Consider the following 16,416-nt stretch of genomic DNA (forward strand, 5'->3'; position numbering starts at 1 on the left):
TGAGAAGCAGCCTGGAACAGTGAATGTCAGAACACACAGTAAAGCAAACATTTAGGCAAGTGGAGTTTGTAGTAGTAAATGCTATGGAAAATATTTAACTTGTATTAATAACAGAGCTTTAAAATTTCCTTTACACTCTGTTTTGAAGGTTGTTCATGAAAATCTAACGGTAACTCATTGGATAATTTTCTTAATGCATACATTTTTAAAAGATGGAGAGTAAATTTTGTTTTCAACATCTATTTCTCTCAGTAATCTTTCCATGATTTTCAATTTACTTTGCCTATTAGCACACAATTTATAAAGCTCAAATTTATACAAGTACTCACAACTGGCATTTAGCTGGATTATCTTTGCAAGAGCAAGAAAGTAGAGATTTATGGTTAACGTAAAAATAGCTATCAAAGGGAAAAAGGTTTCAGTTATATATGATGAGTAAGTCCTAGATATCTACCATACAGCATAGTATCTATAGTTAACAATACTTATTGTATGTTTAAACATTTGCTAATAGAATAGATATCATTATTCTCACATTAAGTGTTCTTATCACAAAATAATAATAATAAATAAGGGAGAAAAAAATTTGGAGAAAATGGATATATAGGTGGCATCGATTGTGGTTTCATTGGTGTATATTTATCTCCAAATTCATCAAGTTGTATACATTAAATACGTATAGTATATTGTGTGCCATTATACCTCAATATGGTGTTCCACAAAACAGTTATCATTTTTTGAGCATTTATTATTGGGTTGGGGCCTTTTCTCCATTCTTTAAATATAATATTTTATTTAATAGTCCAAGAAACTTTCAAAGTACTTGTATTAGAGCAACTGACACTAGCTAACTCTGACAAATATATGCCAAAAATCTATGGAGAGACACAATGCAAGTGTGTATACTATTCAGTAAGATTCAATGCAGGCCAAGTAGCTCTGCTAGGCAGCAGACCACTGAGGGGTGCCCCAGGGTTCAGCCTTCCTTCTATTACCGGACTCCACCTCCTCTGAGTTATATGCTTCCAGTCACATGGAGAGAAGAGGGAGAAAGAGGAGGTACATAAGCTCTTGATTACCTCAGCCCAGAAGTATCACTCCCATTACTTCTGCTCACATCCCATTGACCAAAAATCAATCACACAATCAACCACACTGCAAGTGAGGCTGGGAAATATAGAGAAATATGTAAGCATCAGTAAGCACCAAAAGTATCTGCCATATTTACTCCCTCATTACCAAGAATCAATGTCCTCTCCTATTTTCAAACACAGAACATGCCTATTTCCTCCGCCACTGCCCCCACCAACCTCAGCCCCCAACAGTAAGCAACCTCTAATTCCACCTGCTCACTGCATTCACCTCCGAGGTGACCTGGACTTCTGGGGCATGTGGAGTTCTCTGCATAACTCTGGGTGTGACCATCTCTTGATCTAATGACCTATGAACTAGAAAGGAAGTGATCTATGAATGAAACATACAAGTTCTCTCTCTCTCTCTCACACACACACACACACACACACACACACACACACACACACACACACAGTGTTAGTCTGTTTCATGCTGCTGATAAAGACATACCCAAGACCGGGTAATTTATAAGGAAAAAGAGGTTTAATGGATTCACAGTTCCACATGACTGGGGAGGCCTCACAATCATGGTGAAAGGCAAAAGGCATGTCTTACATGGCAGCAGACAAGAGAGAATGAGAATCAAGTGAAAGAGAGAAAAAAACAAAAATAAAAATAAAAAGAGAATCAAGCATTAGGGGTTTCCCCTCATAAAACCATCAGATTTCATGAGACTTATTTACTACCATGAGAACAGTATGGGGGAACTGCCCACATGATTCAATTATCTTCCACTGGGTCCCTCCCACAACACTTGAGAATTATGGGAACTTCAATTCAAGATGAGATTTGGGTGGGGAAACAGCTAAACCATATTATACACACACACACACACACACACACACACACACACACGATGTAATAGCAATAAGAGAACCATAATATAAAATCTGATTTGGACAAGGGAAGAATGGGAAACACATAGCATAACTTTGCACAGTGAACATACATGTCAATATTTCTATTATCTACCAATTGATATTTATTTAACTGATGTTTTCTATTCATTTAGGAAACTTTAATATGTCATAACTATTCATTAATCTATGACTGGCAAAGTATGTATTGTCCTATGTTTACTTCTATACAAGTTTTGACATATTAACCAACTTTAATGGGAACATATTTGCAAACCAAAATTGTCAAAACTGTTGGTTGGTGCGAACATATGCAATACTTTATTCAGCATTTTTTGAATGCCTATAATCTATCAGGTACTAAGCAAGATCTCTTTTGAGATATACTATCAAATATTTTTCAAATCACCATTTCAGTTGATCACACTGTAATTTGGATTCACAAATGTGTGTGTGTGTGTGCATGTGTGTGTGTGTGTGTGTGTGTGTGTGTGGTTTAGTGGCAGTTGATGGAAACTAGTAAAAATAATAACATTTGTAACATTGGTAACAGATCAAATGTCAGAAGATTTATTCAGCCACAGACAGACACTGCAAAGTAAGTATCTTCTCTAGTTTATGGTTCACATATAGGATAAAGTTTAAAATAAGACTAAGACTAATGCAAACATCATTTTAGGTAGTTTCCCCTTTTATGAAAAAATCACATATAATAATTCAGACTTTTCAACCAGATAAATTAGGCACAAATTGCATGGAAATAATTCTGTTAGCCAAAGAGATGTTTAAATACAATTTCACTCCTATCACTTTTCCATAAGTTGAGGCATACGCTTTCCTATGTACTCTTTTTACTGCCAGTGAAATGATACCACTTGGTCTTTAGGCATCACTTTAAAAGGCAAAGCAACTAGAAGTAACATGGTGAGAAGAGCAATGGATAAAAAAGAGAAAGAGAACTGTTTAGATACCTGAGACCCCTGCTTTTCATTCGCTTCAGTCTGGGGTTTGCAGAAGAACACTACCCACTCCTACTCATTCTTAACTAGTGTATATATTAAGCTCTTTGAAATCTGAGTATTATGGGAAGGATCACAGTTGCTTTAAATTATAGAAGTTGGCAAGTGCCTGGGAGAAGGAGTGGGAGGTTGTTTAAACTGAGAAAGACAGTTGCAAAACTTCGTACAACAGCATGAGCTCCAAGCTTCAAACGCATTCTCATGCTCAGACGAGCACTTTATTTTTCATCAAGTTATTTTTGCATTGTTTTGGAGCAGCTTCGAATAATAAACACATATTTCTGCTTTAAATTTTAATGGTTGCTAAATTCATGGGACAACCAAAGCAAGAAAGCCTCATGTTTTGGGGGAAAGTTTGATATCAGCGATGTCCAGACAAGGTAAGCTACCATTTTCACTGCAGTTTTTCTCTTTTTCCCTCCTGTTTGGCCTTCGTCAAAATATTTACTGGGAGAACTTAAGGCAGCTACTTGTAAAGAAATGGGGGAACTTGTAAAAGGTATGTCAACAAATGATAAACCAGCGGTCAGAAAACCTCTGCAGGAGGGCGTCCTCCTCCTTTCTATTCTGCTTGACACATGAACCTCTGTAAATATCTTTCACTATATGAAAAATGCCATTTGTTTCGGAAAATAGAAGGGGAGTCTTCAAAATCTCCAATCTGATTAACTTAGCATTTGTCAGTGTGGTGACAGGCTAACTCATTCCCAAGGTCAGTTTATCTATGTTTTCTTATTCTGTTATACGCAACTCAGCTTCCGGAGCTGTGATTCTTCTATTAACTTAGAAATGTTTCTCAAGGAAGATTTTAATATCATTCCAAAAATCCTCCTAAGTACAGTTACTATGGCTTCTTATGAACTTGTTTTGCAGAATATGTTTTTAAAAGTTAAATAAATGATTTGCCTTTTTCTTTGTAACTGACATGGGAGGATGTTACAGACATTATCCTGGGAGGATAAAACCGTTCAACTCAACATTCGTTAACTCAAGTCACAATTGGCTGAAAATGATATCTAAATAGGGTGACTTTGCCTTAGGATTCTGCCTCATACACAGGTAGGGAGCAGCGAGAATAAGAAATTTTCTTGTTTTTCTGTGCATTGGTCACATGAGAAGTACTTTGTGGGTTGAGGTGGAGGGGCATATAAATATGGGATGTGTTTTTCCTATTTCCCTGAGAATATCTCTGTTATCAGTGTTCCCATCTTTCTGAGGCAGAATTCCAGGTGCAAAAAACTAGGTCGTCACAGAAATCTGAACATTCTTCAGGCAGGCTGAGATTTTATCACAACTCCACATTAATTCCTTCATGCACACATGCGTGCTCACAGGCAAAGGTTATAAAACCCTGTGGATTTGACAGAGCTTGAGTGGTTTGGAACATTTTGGTGACCTCAGGCTGCAAAATCCACTGGTATAGAAACATTAGCAAGGCTAATTTCTCACCCATTAGACCTGGGAGAGCAATGTGAGGGCTGCCTGGGACCCTGCTCTTGGGCTGAGAGAGCTCTGCCTTCTTGCTACACCAGCTCTTTCTCTGTTTCTGGAATATTTTTTCCTTCTGTGTCAAATTCTAGTTACATAAAGTGAACTGTTGTGGCTTCCCCTGCCTCACAGTCTCAACTATAAGAAAGGGATTAAGGTAAGGAGGACACTATTTATAGAAAAGCAAGGCGGCAGCTCGATCGGCTCATTGCAAGGTGATCAGGAGACACCATTAGTTGCCTCTGTCCCATAGTTAGTGCAGTAAGTGCCTGGCCACTGCCAATTCCTTATCCTTCTCTCTCCCTTGTCTTCTTCTGTTCTCCTTTTCTCTCCACTTCTATCTACACCAGCTCATAGAACGTTAAGACACGGAGCAGTAGTTTACACAGACAAGATGATTGTCTCCTTCCCGGTCCTCTCAGCCCATCCCCAGGCCAGTCGGGGAAGCCGCCACCCTATTTGGAGTGGGGTCTCCGGGACCCCACCCATGACCTCATTGCAGACAGCTTGAAAGCTGGGATGGCCAGCGGTTGCATGGCGCCTGAGTGCACCCTGGGGACGGGTGCGGCAGAGAAATGCACAGTGTGGCATGACGTGACTGCTGAGAAGCCGGAGCGCGAATTTCCTCACGGGCTCCAATGGAGGTTGGCGGCATCTCTGGAAGTCAGGCCCGCCAGGCCCCACCCCTAGGCCCCAGAAGGCCCCAAAGAGGACAAAAACAAAAAGGCTATTAGGGTTGCTAATGAAGCCCTACCCAGCTGAGTCATCTAAGGCGCAGTCACTGGGGGTGCTTTGTAATGAAACCTGGACAGAGCCCTGGAAAGGACAGGTCAGGGTTGTCTCAAAAAGGGCGCTGATGAGAGAGGCCCACAGTGACCTAATCGCACCTCCTCACCTCAGAGAGGCTGGGAGAGACAGGCAGCGTCTGCAAGGGACAAGAGTGTTAACCAATGAACTGCCGGGAGTGTGGCAGCCATGCTGAATTAGCTTTGGGTGTGAGCCTGGCTTAGTCCAGGTTTCTAGCCACAAGTTTGTGAACCTGGACCTGAAATGCCCCAAGGTTAGGGATCAATGGCTGATGGGCTAGAATGAGACACCATGGTAATTCAGTAAACCCTAACTGAGTGTCTACTCTGTGCCAGATGCTTTACCAAGGCTCTTTGTACATGTCCTTGATAAAGATAGACCAAACATTAAAAACAGCATAGGAAGAATGGCAGGAACACAGAGGGGCTTTGCAAATCAGCCTGCTAGAATCAAAAGAAAGCTTCCCACAGAGCTGCACTTGAACTGGACCTGGAAAAATGAGTAAAATATCATGAGAGAGCCAAGAGGGCCAGGGGTTCCCAGGCAGAGGCCAGCAGGCAAAGGCACAGAGGTGCAAAGACTGTGGATGTGCCCATAAGCCAAGTAGCTTGGGTGTGGTGAGGCTCTATTTCCCCAAGTATCTTCCAATGAACAGAACTTTCATGGGACATTATTATAATAGGAGGATAACCAAAAGTACTTCTGGTCAGGCAAGTCTTAGAATGTTGAAAGCTGTGCACCACGGTGGATCAGAGCTCTGGCTTAGAGGTCACAAATGTCTGACTTCAAATCCCAGCTCTGATCCTCCAATGACATGTGAACTTGGGCCCATTCAAACATTAGTTTCTTTATCTGTTAAATGAGATAGTAATCATATACATCTTCTATGGGCATTCTGAGGATTAAATTAGAGATTCTGTGTAAGAGTCTACTATCAAAATGCCTGATATATAATGAGAGCTTAGAGAATATTAGCTATTCTTATTAGCTATTAAATGTCAGTTTCTTTACTGCAGGACATGTCGCATGTTTTAGTTGGCTAATGTGTGCTCTGGCTCCTGTGATTGGGTTATTAATTAAAATCTAGTGTTTTCCAAACTCATTTGACCATAAAACCATTTTTTCTGAAGTATCACAATGCATGCTGGCAAATGGTGAGATTGAGTTGTCCTGGTGGAGAGTTGAGGCCACATGTCCTTCAAGCATTAAATCAAAGTTTCCCAAGATATAATTGAAATTTACCAATCTCTACCAGTCACTTCACAAATTCTCTCTGTATTTCTAAGAAAGAAGCCCAACAATTGGGATTCTCATATCTAAGTAAATTGACTTTTTAAAAAAACTGTTCAACTTTTAGGAGGAAAAGTAGCAGCAAAGCAAATTCTTGTCAGGATTTTCACACTTGGAAAGTCAGCCTTTGCCTAAGTTTGAGGACCTACTATGGTAAAGGACAATGCAATAGGGACAGTCTGGAAGAAAACATCATCCTGTCTTCAAGGAGCTACCAATTGAATGGGGAAATAAAATGTGCATTCCAATAACCAAAATGCAAAATTAGATATTACAATTTAGAATATAAGAGAACTCACAGAGAATGGGAAACCAAAGAAAAGAAGACCACAGGTCCCTGGAGTAACACCAGTAATTAGTCACATTCTTGGACATTTATCAGGTACAAGGAACTGTGCTGAGTACAATAGAATTAACCCACTTATATCTTACAACCAGGTCACAAGGTGGGTGTAGACTTACCCATTTGACAGATGGGAAAACTAGGCCCCAGAGAAATTAAGTAACCTAAGTAAACTACCTGCAGTCTTTCAGAACCTAAGTGGCAGAGTAAGGTTCTAAACTCAGGTCCACGTAATGCTCTGTATCCCTCACCCAGGGAAGACTCCTCAGAGGAGATAACATCAATCAAGCCTTGAAGAACAGACAAGGATTGGTGAGAAGGGCCTTCCAAGCAGAGAGGAAAATATGAGCAAAAGCACAGGAGACTGAGAGAACAGCGTGGAAAGTACCAGGAAGGCTTCCCTGGCAGACAAAGTGTATGCATACAGTGCAGAAGGAGATAAGCTTATAATACTTGGTTGATCACGCAAAGTTTTGAATGTCAAATCACAAAGTTTAGATTTTTTTTAATGAAGTAATCATTTAGGTTTGTAAACAAGAAAGTAACGTGATGAAAAAAATGAATTGGATGAGTAACCATTGCACAGCTGTGGCAGAGGCTAAACTTCCAATTAGGAATCTAGGTATGTCCAGGCAAGAGACAGCAGCAGTGGTTGCTCACACAGCTGTTAAGAAGTGGAGGTGCACATTTGGCCCAGGTTACACCAAGACTTTGACCATCTCAATGATGTTTCAAAATGACAACCGTGAGACCTCAGTAAATCCAAATTCTATGTGGGTCCCAGTTTAAACCCTGTAAAATGGGAAGGGCATGAGGGGCTAGTTGACCTCTGAGGTCTCTCTGACTTCTCAAACTCTATGAAGATAACACTCTAACCACTTTTATGGAAATCATAAACTATACAGTTCCCTATTGAATCACCAGGTTCTAAACTTCTCTTTCATACCAAGCAGACATATTTCCAAAAGAACGTTAATGTCTACAAGATTTTATGCATTTACTGCTATAGCAATTATATAATAATAATATTGGCACACAATGATTAGGGGAGGGTGCATTTTTTATATATTCCTTTGGGAGACACTCTTTTCCATCCTCCTGGTTATCTGCCATTTGCAAAATTCAACTGTCTACCTCTCATGACTGAGAAATTTTTCTGCAGTTTGTGACATATCAAGATCTCACAGTGCTGTGAATGATAGTTATTCATGTACGTGTCTTATGATCTTCTGCAGCTCACAAATAGGTGGTACGCTTTTAGAGAGCAGAGATAAATTTATCTTTAGATCCTTCAATGCCTTACAACTATAGCAGGTCTGAATCTTATAAACACAAGTCTGCAAGAAATGTTCTATTTCTTTATTTTCTTGAAATCAACAGTAAATCTGATTCCAAGAGTCTATGCCAGCAGGAACTTTAGTTTCTTAGATCATTTAGGCTCCTACCTGCATCACCTTTAACACTAAGGTCAGGCAAAAATCCTGGGAGGTATTTCTTCACACCAATTAGGCCCAGTCTTGTCTTGTAAATGAACTCTTCCTTTGAAGTCTGTGGATTCTATTTTCAAACCCTGCTTGGGGACTAAGAATCACGGTCAAGGCCAAGAACCTGGTGTCTGAGCAGGACCAGACAGCCCTCTCTTCTGAGGTCTAGCCAGGTAGGGTGACTGTTTCTACTTCTCACAGGTGCGCTGACCCCCAGTCTTTCCAGATGTGAGAAAACCTCTCATTAAAAATGTCTCATTCCCCTCTCCCTACCATAAACTCTTGGGCTTGGAATTTCTGAAAAGAAAGCAAGTATTGCTTTCAAGAAACCTCTTCCTGCTCTGCAAAATCCTTGAAGCAAGGAAATACAGAAGGCTGGGCAACACTTGTGAAATGATAAGGCAGAGGTGGAAAATGACATATAAATTAATATTTAAAGAAGATATTCTGTCACCCACCCAACAGATGTTAAATAATCATCAGCAAAATAGATAGCCAATAGGTGATAAAACAGGTTCTTCAAAGTTACTCAGTTTGCCACCAAAGGAGGTATATTTTATAATCAGATTAATAGGATCTTTTCATTAAAATATTTCAACAGGATTTTTAAATTATATATATTGTCTCTTTATCCCTATTGTTTAGATGAGGAGAGATAAGTAGCTCACCTAACCTCCTATATATACAAAGAGGTGGAGCAGGTGTTTAAACTCATATAATGCCTGTCTTTAAAACCTGCACCCATTCCACACTGCCACAGGTATTCTCAGAACGGATTTACTGAATTTTCTATTTAGCAATCTGCAGTTCTGCTTTTGACTAATCCTTCAGTCATTATTTCCAACTAAAATGTACTTTAATTAATATACACCATGGAATACTATGCAGCTATTAAAAAAAATGAGTTCATGTCCTTTGCAGGGACATGGATGAAACGAAGTCATCATTCTCAGCAAACTGACATAAGAACAAAAAACAAAATACTGCATGTTCTCACTCATAAGTGGGTGTTGAACAATGAGAAGAACACATGAACATGGAGGTCGGGGGGACATCACACACTGGGGCCTGGGAGCTAGGGGGCTAGGAGAGGAATAGCAGGGGTGGGAGGATTGGGGAGGGATAGCATTAGGAGAAATACCTAACGTAGATGACGGGGCGATGGATGCAGCAAACTATCACCATGGCACATGTATACCTATGTAACAAACCTGCACGATCTGAATATGTACCCCAGAACTTAAAGTATAATAAATAAATAAATAAGAATTTCTTAATGAAATTTATTTTGCCATAAACTTAGTATAGCTTTGTTTGATATAGTAATGAACCCAAAGAATGGTTTATTACCTCATCTCATTGTTCATCTGCAAGGTTGTGGGTCAGAAATAAAGCACTTTGTCTAAGGCCAGAGGGTTAGAAGACAGCTCAAACTTCAATACATGCTTGTGTGTCTTCTGTTTCCAAGTCAAGGAGAGGAAATTGGTTCTAATTAATTAACTATTAATTGGTTCTAATTAATTAAGACTAATTATAGGATAGTATTAAACAGTGGCAGTTATAGGGCCTTCATGTGCTACCGATGATATAAAGCCATGGCTAATGTTGTTGCTTCAAAACACATCCTACCATACATACTGTGATAGTATTTTGAGAGCTGTCATAAAAACATTCATTGGTGGCCTTTACAACAGCTAACATGTTTCCCAAAACAGTTTATTCTCTTACATTGGTAATTTTTTCCAGTTTCTCTCTTGCACCATTAATTTATGTAGAAAGACCTTTTATGAAGTCATGCTTAATCCCATTCCACTCTAAAAATCTAATTTCACCACAGTGGAATCTTACTAAGGATTCTTTGAATATTTCAGAATTACTAATGCATTTCATCACAGGTGCACCTATCAATTTCCCAGATCATTATTAGCATTCCCTCCTTTTCTTCATAATAAAGACCATATTCCTTGACATGGCCCCAGGGGCCTCTGAAGGATCTGCTTCTTCACTGCCTTCCTTGTCCATCTCTGTCCCTACCACTCTCCTCCATATTCCCAATATGAACACACAGTGAACTCTTCACTGTTTCTTGGGCATCCTTCTTCCTTATGCAACAGGGGTCTAAAGAATCTGAGTACATTCCCTTGACTTTATGTGAATGAGGTTGAACCACATAAAATTTCTAACCTTCAACCACTTTATTATTTACAAAAAAAAGTTATCTTACTATAAGCCCAATATTATCTAGAAATGTAAAGAAAAACTCTCATTTCTTGAAGACAATATATGGGCCAGGATCTTAAATATAATAAAAATGTGCTCATTGTCCTCCTATTTGTCCTTGGTGCTGAGATGGAATGGTGTCCAAACAGACTTCTAGAAGTTATCCAAGCTACAGATCCCACCTTCAGCTTCAATGCCAGCAGTAGCAAAACACTCATACTTCATAAGGTTGCTCTTTTCATTAATACAACACTGGTCACCAGAAAGTTCTTTATTATGCCAGAATCTGATCCTTTTTTCTTTTCTTTTCTTTTCTTTCTTTTTTTTTTTTTTTTTTTTGAGATGGAATGTTGCTCTGTTGCCAGGCTGGCATGCAGTGGTGCAATCTCAGCTCACTGCAACCCCTGCCTCCCGGGTTCAAGCACAGAATCTGGTCCTTTTTGATGTCTAGCATTCTGATCTTTGCTCTGCTTTTAGAAGTGGCAAGAAAAAGTTATCTTTCCTCTGGCATTTTAATGCTTGAAGACTCTTGTCATCTACCTTCCAGGCCCTCTCCCAGGGTCTTCCCATGCTTATAGGGAGTACTTTCCCCAGACGCCCTGTAGTTCACCTAGGATATGCATGCCCCTCTTGAAACAGACATCTGGACTTGATCACCAAATTCCAGATGATTGTCACAACTTGTGCCAACTCCCTATGGACGTTCTGGGTTCAATAGTGGCTACCTGAATCCCTGTACTCAGAAAGAATCTGAACCCAATCTAGAGTTAGCCAGAAGGTGTACAGAGTTCAATCATGATGTCTAAAGGAGAATCAGATATTTTCCAGGGCTACTCTGGATATTGCCTGACAGCCCAGAGTACATGAAACTATCACCCTCTCTGATTTTAACATGCTATTTTCCTTAATACTAAATTTGCATCAGCTTTGCTAGTAAGCCCATCTCATCAAAAGACCAGCTAAAACATTGAGATTATTTCTTAAACTTGAAATAAGGCCTGTTTTAGTTCATAGTTAACTGAAAAGTGCCAGTTCCAGCCCCAATCCTTCCTGGCTGTGTGATCATGAGTAAGTTACTCTAGTTCTCTGAACTCTGTTTGCTTATCATTGATAAAGGTAATAATATATATCTGCTCCACTGGACTCACTGGAAGTATTAAATGAGATATTATATTTGCAAGCTAGAAGATAGTTACTTTGGGAGCCCGATATATTTGGTGGGCCAGCTAATCTTTGTCTTGGCCTCTTTGTTATGGGGGATTTCCTCTCCCTGGACAAATCGATATCCAGTGGGGGATTAAAAAGAAAAATACAAGCAAAAGGAAGAAAAACACACTAAGTACTTAGTGAATGGAGTTGCATGTGGCTGTAAACATGTCAAAGGAGACAATTTTGCGGAGATGAAAGTATTTCCACCATGCTGTCAAAGCAGAGTGACAAGCAAAACCCAAACTGCCTCTCCCTGGCTTGTGTTGATTACTCCAGGCCTGGAATGTTTGGTTTGGAATGATTTGTCCTTGCCATTTGCTCACACAATTCTACATTGCTGCCTTCATTGCCTTTGCTAACATTTCTCAGGGATATGTTATCTGTAAGATATTATTGTAGCTCCGGGCAGCACATTAAGTCAGGGGCTGTCATCTAAATCTGCAGGACCAAGCAGGAAATGCACATCAGTAAATAGTCAGGGTAGAGACCCCAGAGACTTACGTTGCATGCCCTGCCTAAAGTGGTAGGCAGTCACTACAATGTATGGTGTCCATGAGGCAACATGGCCCACTGGTGCAGATTTTTCAAGAAAACTCATACATCTGGACATTTTCATGTGAACTGTTTTTACTTTTAAAATCCTTACTGTTTTTGACCTATAGAAATGGCAGTGTCATATAGTTCGACCTAATATAATCTAGAGACATCAAAAGAGTTTCCATTTTCTTGCTGTGTGGAAAAACTCAAGAGCCTTTGTGATTCAATACCTTTGTCCTGAATCAACATGCACAGGCAGGCATAGCGCTCTACAGTAAAACTAGTCAGCAGAGCACACTCACTCCATCCTCATTCCATCCTCCCAACACCCCTAGGAGGTGGTACTAGGTTTATTCTTACTTTATGCATGAGACTCAAAGCCCACCATTGGTTAGAAGTGATACATACATAAAAGAATATGTGATCTCCTTGCCAACAGAGCCAGTTTCCTTAAGTCTTTTGCCATACAGCACTGGAGGAGGAAATGTAAAATGTAAATTTCTGCACATTTCCCCAGAGTGGGGTAAACTGGGGTGGCAATTATTCTCCAGGCTCTTCTTGGCAACTTTAAATCTTAGGCCCCTTCTTTGGAGAATCCACACTCCTTTCCTCTCTCTTCAACTTTTTCGTACACTCACCTCCTGCTCATTCTAAAATCCTTCTTTGTTTGCATTTACGCTTTATTTTCTGTAGTGTATATGACCCCAGATAACCAAGGGGCTAGCACAGTGCAGGGAACATAGTAGAAACTGCATACATTTCAGTTGTCTCTTTCTACACAGGATTTGAGGCAAAATGAAAGAAATGTGCAAAATAAAGCAGTTTAAATGGAAACAGAAAAGTAAAGCCTGACATGAGGAGGAGGAGGAACAAAATATGTGAAACCACAAGGACCAATCTGGTTATAATGACTGAGTGTGAAATTTCACTTCCTGGCAGCCAGACCCAGAGGCTTCGCAGACTTAAAGTGACCCGTGTATTCTCTCTTGAGCTCTGGGTGAAGGACCAAAGGAGGGAAAATGAATTCCTTTTCTTTTCCTTGACCCGGGTCTTGCTTTGGAACAAATGTTTTTCCCCATATCTGTTTGATTTTCAGCATCCATAAATCTCTCACTGAACATCCACAGCTGTACTGTGCTCAAACTTCACTCAAATCCTATTTAGAAACATGTCTTGTGTAGTAAAGATACAAGTCTCATAAGGAAGGCAATTTATAGTTGAAGCTGTTGCTAGGGTGTTGCTAAAGGAAATCTGTAACTCTCAGTTCATAAGAAAGCTCACTGAATACAGACAGAATCGAGCACAGCTGGATGGTTTATAGGAGAAAAACATTAGATAAAAAAAGGAAGGGAGGAAGGGAGGGAGGGAGGAATGGAAGAAGGGAGGAATGGAGGAAGGAAAGAAGGGAGGGAGGAAGGGAAGAAGGGAGGAAGGGAGGAAGGAAAGAAGGGAGGGAGGAAGAAGGGAGGGAGGAAGAAGGGAGGCAGGAAGAAGGGAGGGAGGAAAAGAGGGAGGGAGGAAGGGAGGAAGGAAAGAAGGGAGGGAGGAAGAGAGGGAGGGAGGGAGGAAGGAAGAAAGGGAGGGAGGGAGGAGGGGGAAGGAGGGAAAGGGGAGAAAGGGAGGGGGAGGGAGAGAGGGAGAGGGGAGGGAGAGAGGGAGGGTGGGGGTCTAGAGACTCTAGACTCTACAGAGCCTTTTCAGGAGAGCTGGAGAAATAAAAGTCAGGCTGTGGAAGGAAGGAGTGAGTGGCTAATGAGAAGGAAGCAGGGAGGGAAGGAGGGAGGGAGGGAGGAAGGAAGGAAGGAAGAGTTCTGAATCTTTCTTCACTTTTTCCTAGTTATTCGTTTTCTTTCCCATGTAAAGGTATTCATTGTCTTCCCGCCCGACCCATCACCATTGCCTGACCTCTGAGACCTGCAGATGATTTCCTCTCTCCATCTCTGGCCACTCCACCTCAGTGGAAGTCTATTCCTTTTCTTCTAACACTTTCTCCTGAACATAGAAATTTAACCATCACCACAAATTCTCTATTTGGTTTTGACCCAGCCCCTTTCCTTGGTTGGTTAATGACTAAAACTGTCATTGCTATATTGGACTAGAGACACCACATATTAATAGGACCATTACCAAGCTGAACCAGAGAGAGTGTGGGTGTCCAAGCAGATGAAATCTACTAAAACCAAAGTACATGAAGAACAGTTGCAAGACCTCAGGATAGCTGACCAGAAAAAAAAAAACTAATGGGAAATAGGAGACTGATTTCAGGTATTTGAATATCTCCTTTGGGTAAGACTTTTGTAGTAATTTCCCAAGATTTGATGTTAATTATGTAGGATTCTAATCCAAAGAGGCAGCAAAATGTGGGCTGACTCTGAAGTCCCAATCAACCTGGATTAAAATCCCAGCCTTCATTTTCTAGGCTCATGCTCTTGGGCGACTTCTGAACCTTCATTTCCTTGCTATAAAAAAATGAAGATAATAGTATCCATCACATTAGAGTTTTTGTGAAGATTAAGTGAGATAATATGGTGCTCTACAAATCATAGCTAATATTAAAATTTCTGTTTATTTTATGGAAATGAAACAGAAAAGAAAGCATTAGATAAGTGGAGTATTGTTAAAATAATAAAATAGAAGATTTTCTTCTCTGTCTTCTTCCCTCCCTTCTATTCTTCCTTCTTTCCTCCCTCTTCTCTTCCTCCATAGCCATCTAGTATGAACATACATTAGGTAAGCTTCCTAATTCAACACAAATTTTAGATTTTCTTTAACAACACCATAGTAATAACTACAACTATAAGTTGCCTTAATTATAAGATTTGCATCTTTTACTACTCAAAACAACATTCTAAACAAGGTTTCACTGAGATCCTGAAAAAGATTCAAAAGAAGCATTTGGGAAGCAGGAGAAACAGAGCGTTGCAATATTACATAAATAAAGGAGAGTGGGAATTTTCGCTGCGTCTCAACCATGGCTGCACCTTAATGTTCAACCAGGGAAAAGTCCCAAAGCCCAAGCGGCACCCAAGACGATTACGTCACAATCTCAGGGGGTGGAACCCAGGTGCGCATAATTTTTTAAAGCTGCTCAGGTGATTCTAACATGCAGCCAAGGTTGAGGAGCACAGTTTTAGGAAAAGCAGTGGCTAATGGTATGGAAAGCTGCAGAGCTGATGAGGCTGCATGCTGTGTGCACCATGTGAGTATGTCTGTAACTTTCTAGACTCTACAGAGGCTTTTCAGGAGAGTCGAAGAAATAGAAGTCAGGCTGTGAAAGGAAGGAGTGAGTGGCTAGGGAAAGTCTACACTAATTGTGACTTAGTCCTTCAACAAACATAGTAGAATCTGGAAGGAAAGAGAGAGGGAGATAGCTTGAGGAGTCAGCAAAGGCAATGTAATTTATTTTTAGTGTATGGGAGACCTAAGCATATTTGAAACAAAGGTGCATCTACTGTATCTTGTAAGTTTGCAATTTAAATTTTGGAGATTGCTGAGAAAGTTTTGCCTCTACCCAGATTTCATTTTGATGAGTTCAGAGTCATCAGAGGATCTTGATCAAATATGCTCAAGCTGCATCTTTACACCTCACTATTTATTGCATTTTAGCTGCCATTGGTTAAATTTCTCACTGTGTGTCAAATATGTCACTTAAATACATTTCTTCATCCTCACAGAAATCCTATAAAATGTCTGCTGCCCATTTTAGGACAAGGAAATTTTTCAGATGAGGAAATGAGATTCAGAGGTTCAGTAGTTTGCCCAAAGTCATTAAGTGACAAAACCAGAATTCAAGCCTGGGTCTGTATGACCCCAAAGCCTACGGTCTTTTCACTTTGCCACCATGGATGCAACACAAAAATTCAATCCTTGCAGAGCTGCCTGCTCCCACCAAAACCTATAAAATGACAAAAGCTGTGTGCTGAAAGATAATGTCCCAACACCATGGCCTCTGAATAAAATGAATGAAAGTGAAAATGTATCAGAGGCTGCAGCTAAAACCTCAGGTTGCAGAAGGGCTTGAGCAAGGT

At 40.2% G+C, this 16,416-nt stretch overlaps 1 protein-coding gene across 1 annotated transcript in view; it reads left to right on the plus strand.

Moving 5' to 3' along the window:
• Positions 1-3,118: 3,118 nt before the first annotated feature.
• Positions 3,119-16,416, plus strand: part of C1QTNF7 (C1q and TNF related 7) — a 100,914-nt gene continuing 87,616 nt past the window's right edge. The window contains exon 1 of the mRNA XM_012472449.3: positions 3,119-3,390. Coding sequence (XP_012327872.2) covers positions 3,378-3,390 — 13 coding nt within the window. The 5' untranslated portion in view covers positions 3,119-3,377. The remainder of the gene's footprint in view (positions 3,391-16,416) is intronic.

Source organism: Aotus nancymaae, unplaced genomic scaffold (genome assembly GCF_030222135.1).
Source record: "Aotus nancymaae isolate 86718 unplaced genomic scaffold, 86718_ANA_hifiasm-v0.15.2.pri h1tg000006l, whole genome shotgun sequence".
NCBI classification, from domain to species: Eukaryota; Metazoa; Chordata; class Mammalia; order Primates; family Aotidae; genus Aotus; species Aotus nancymaae.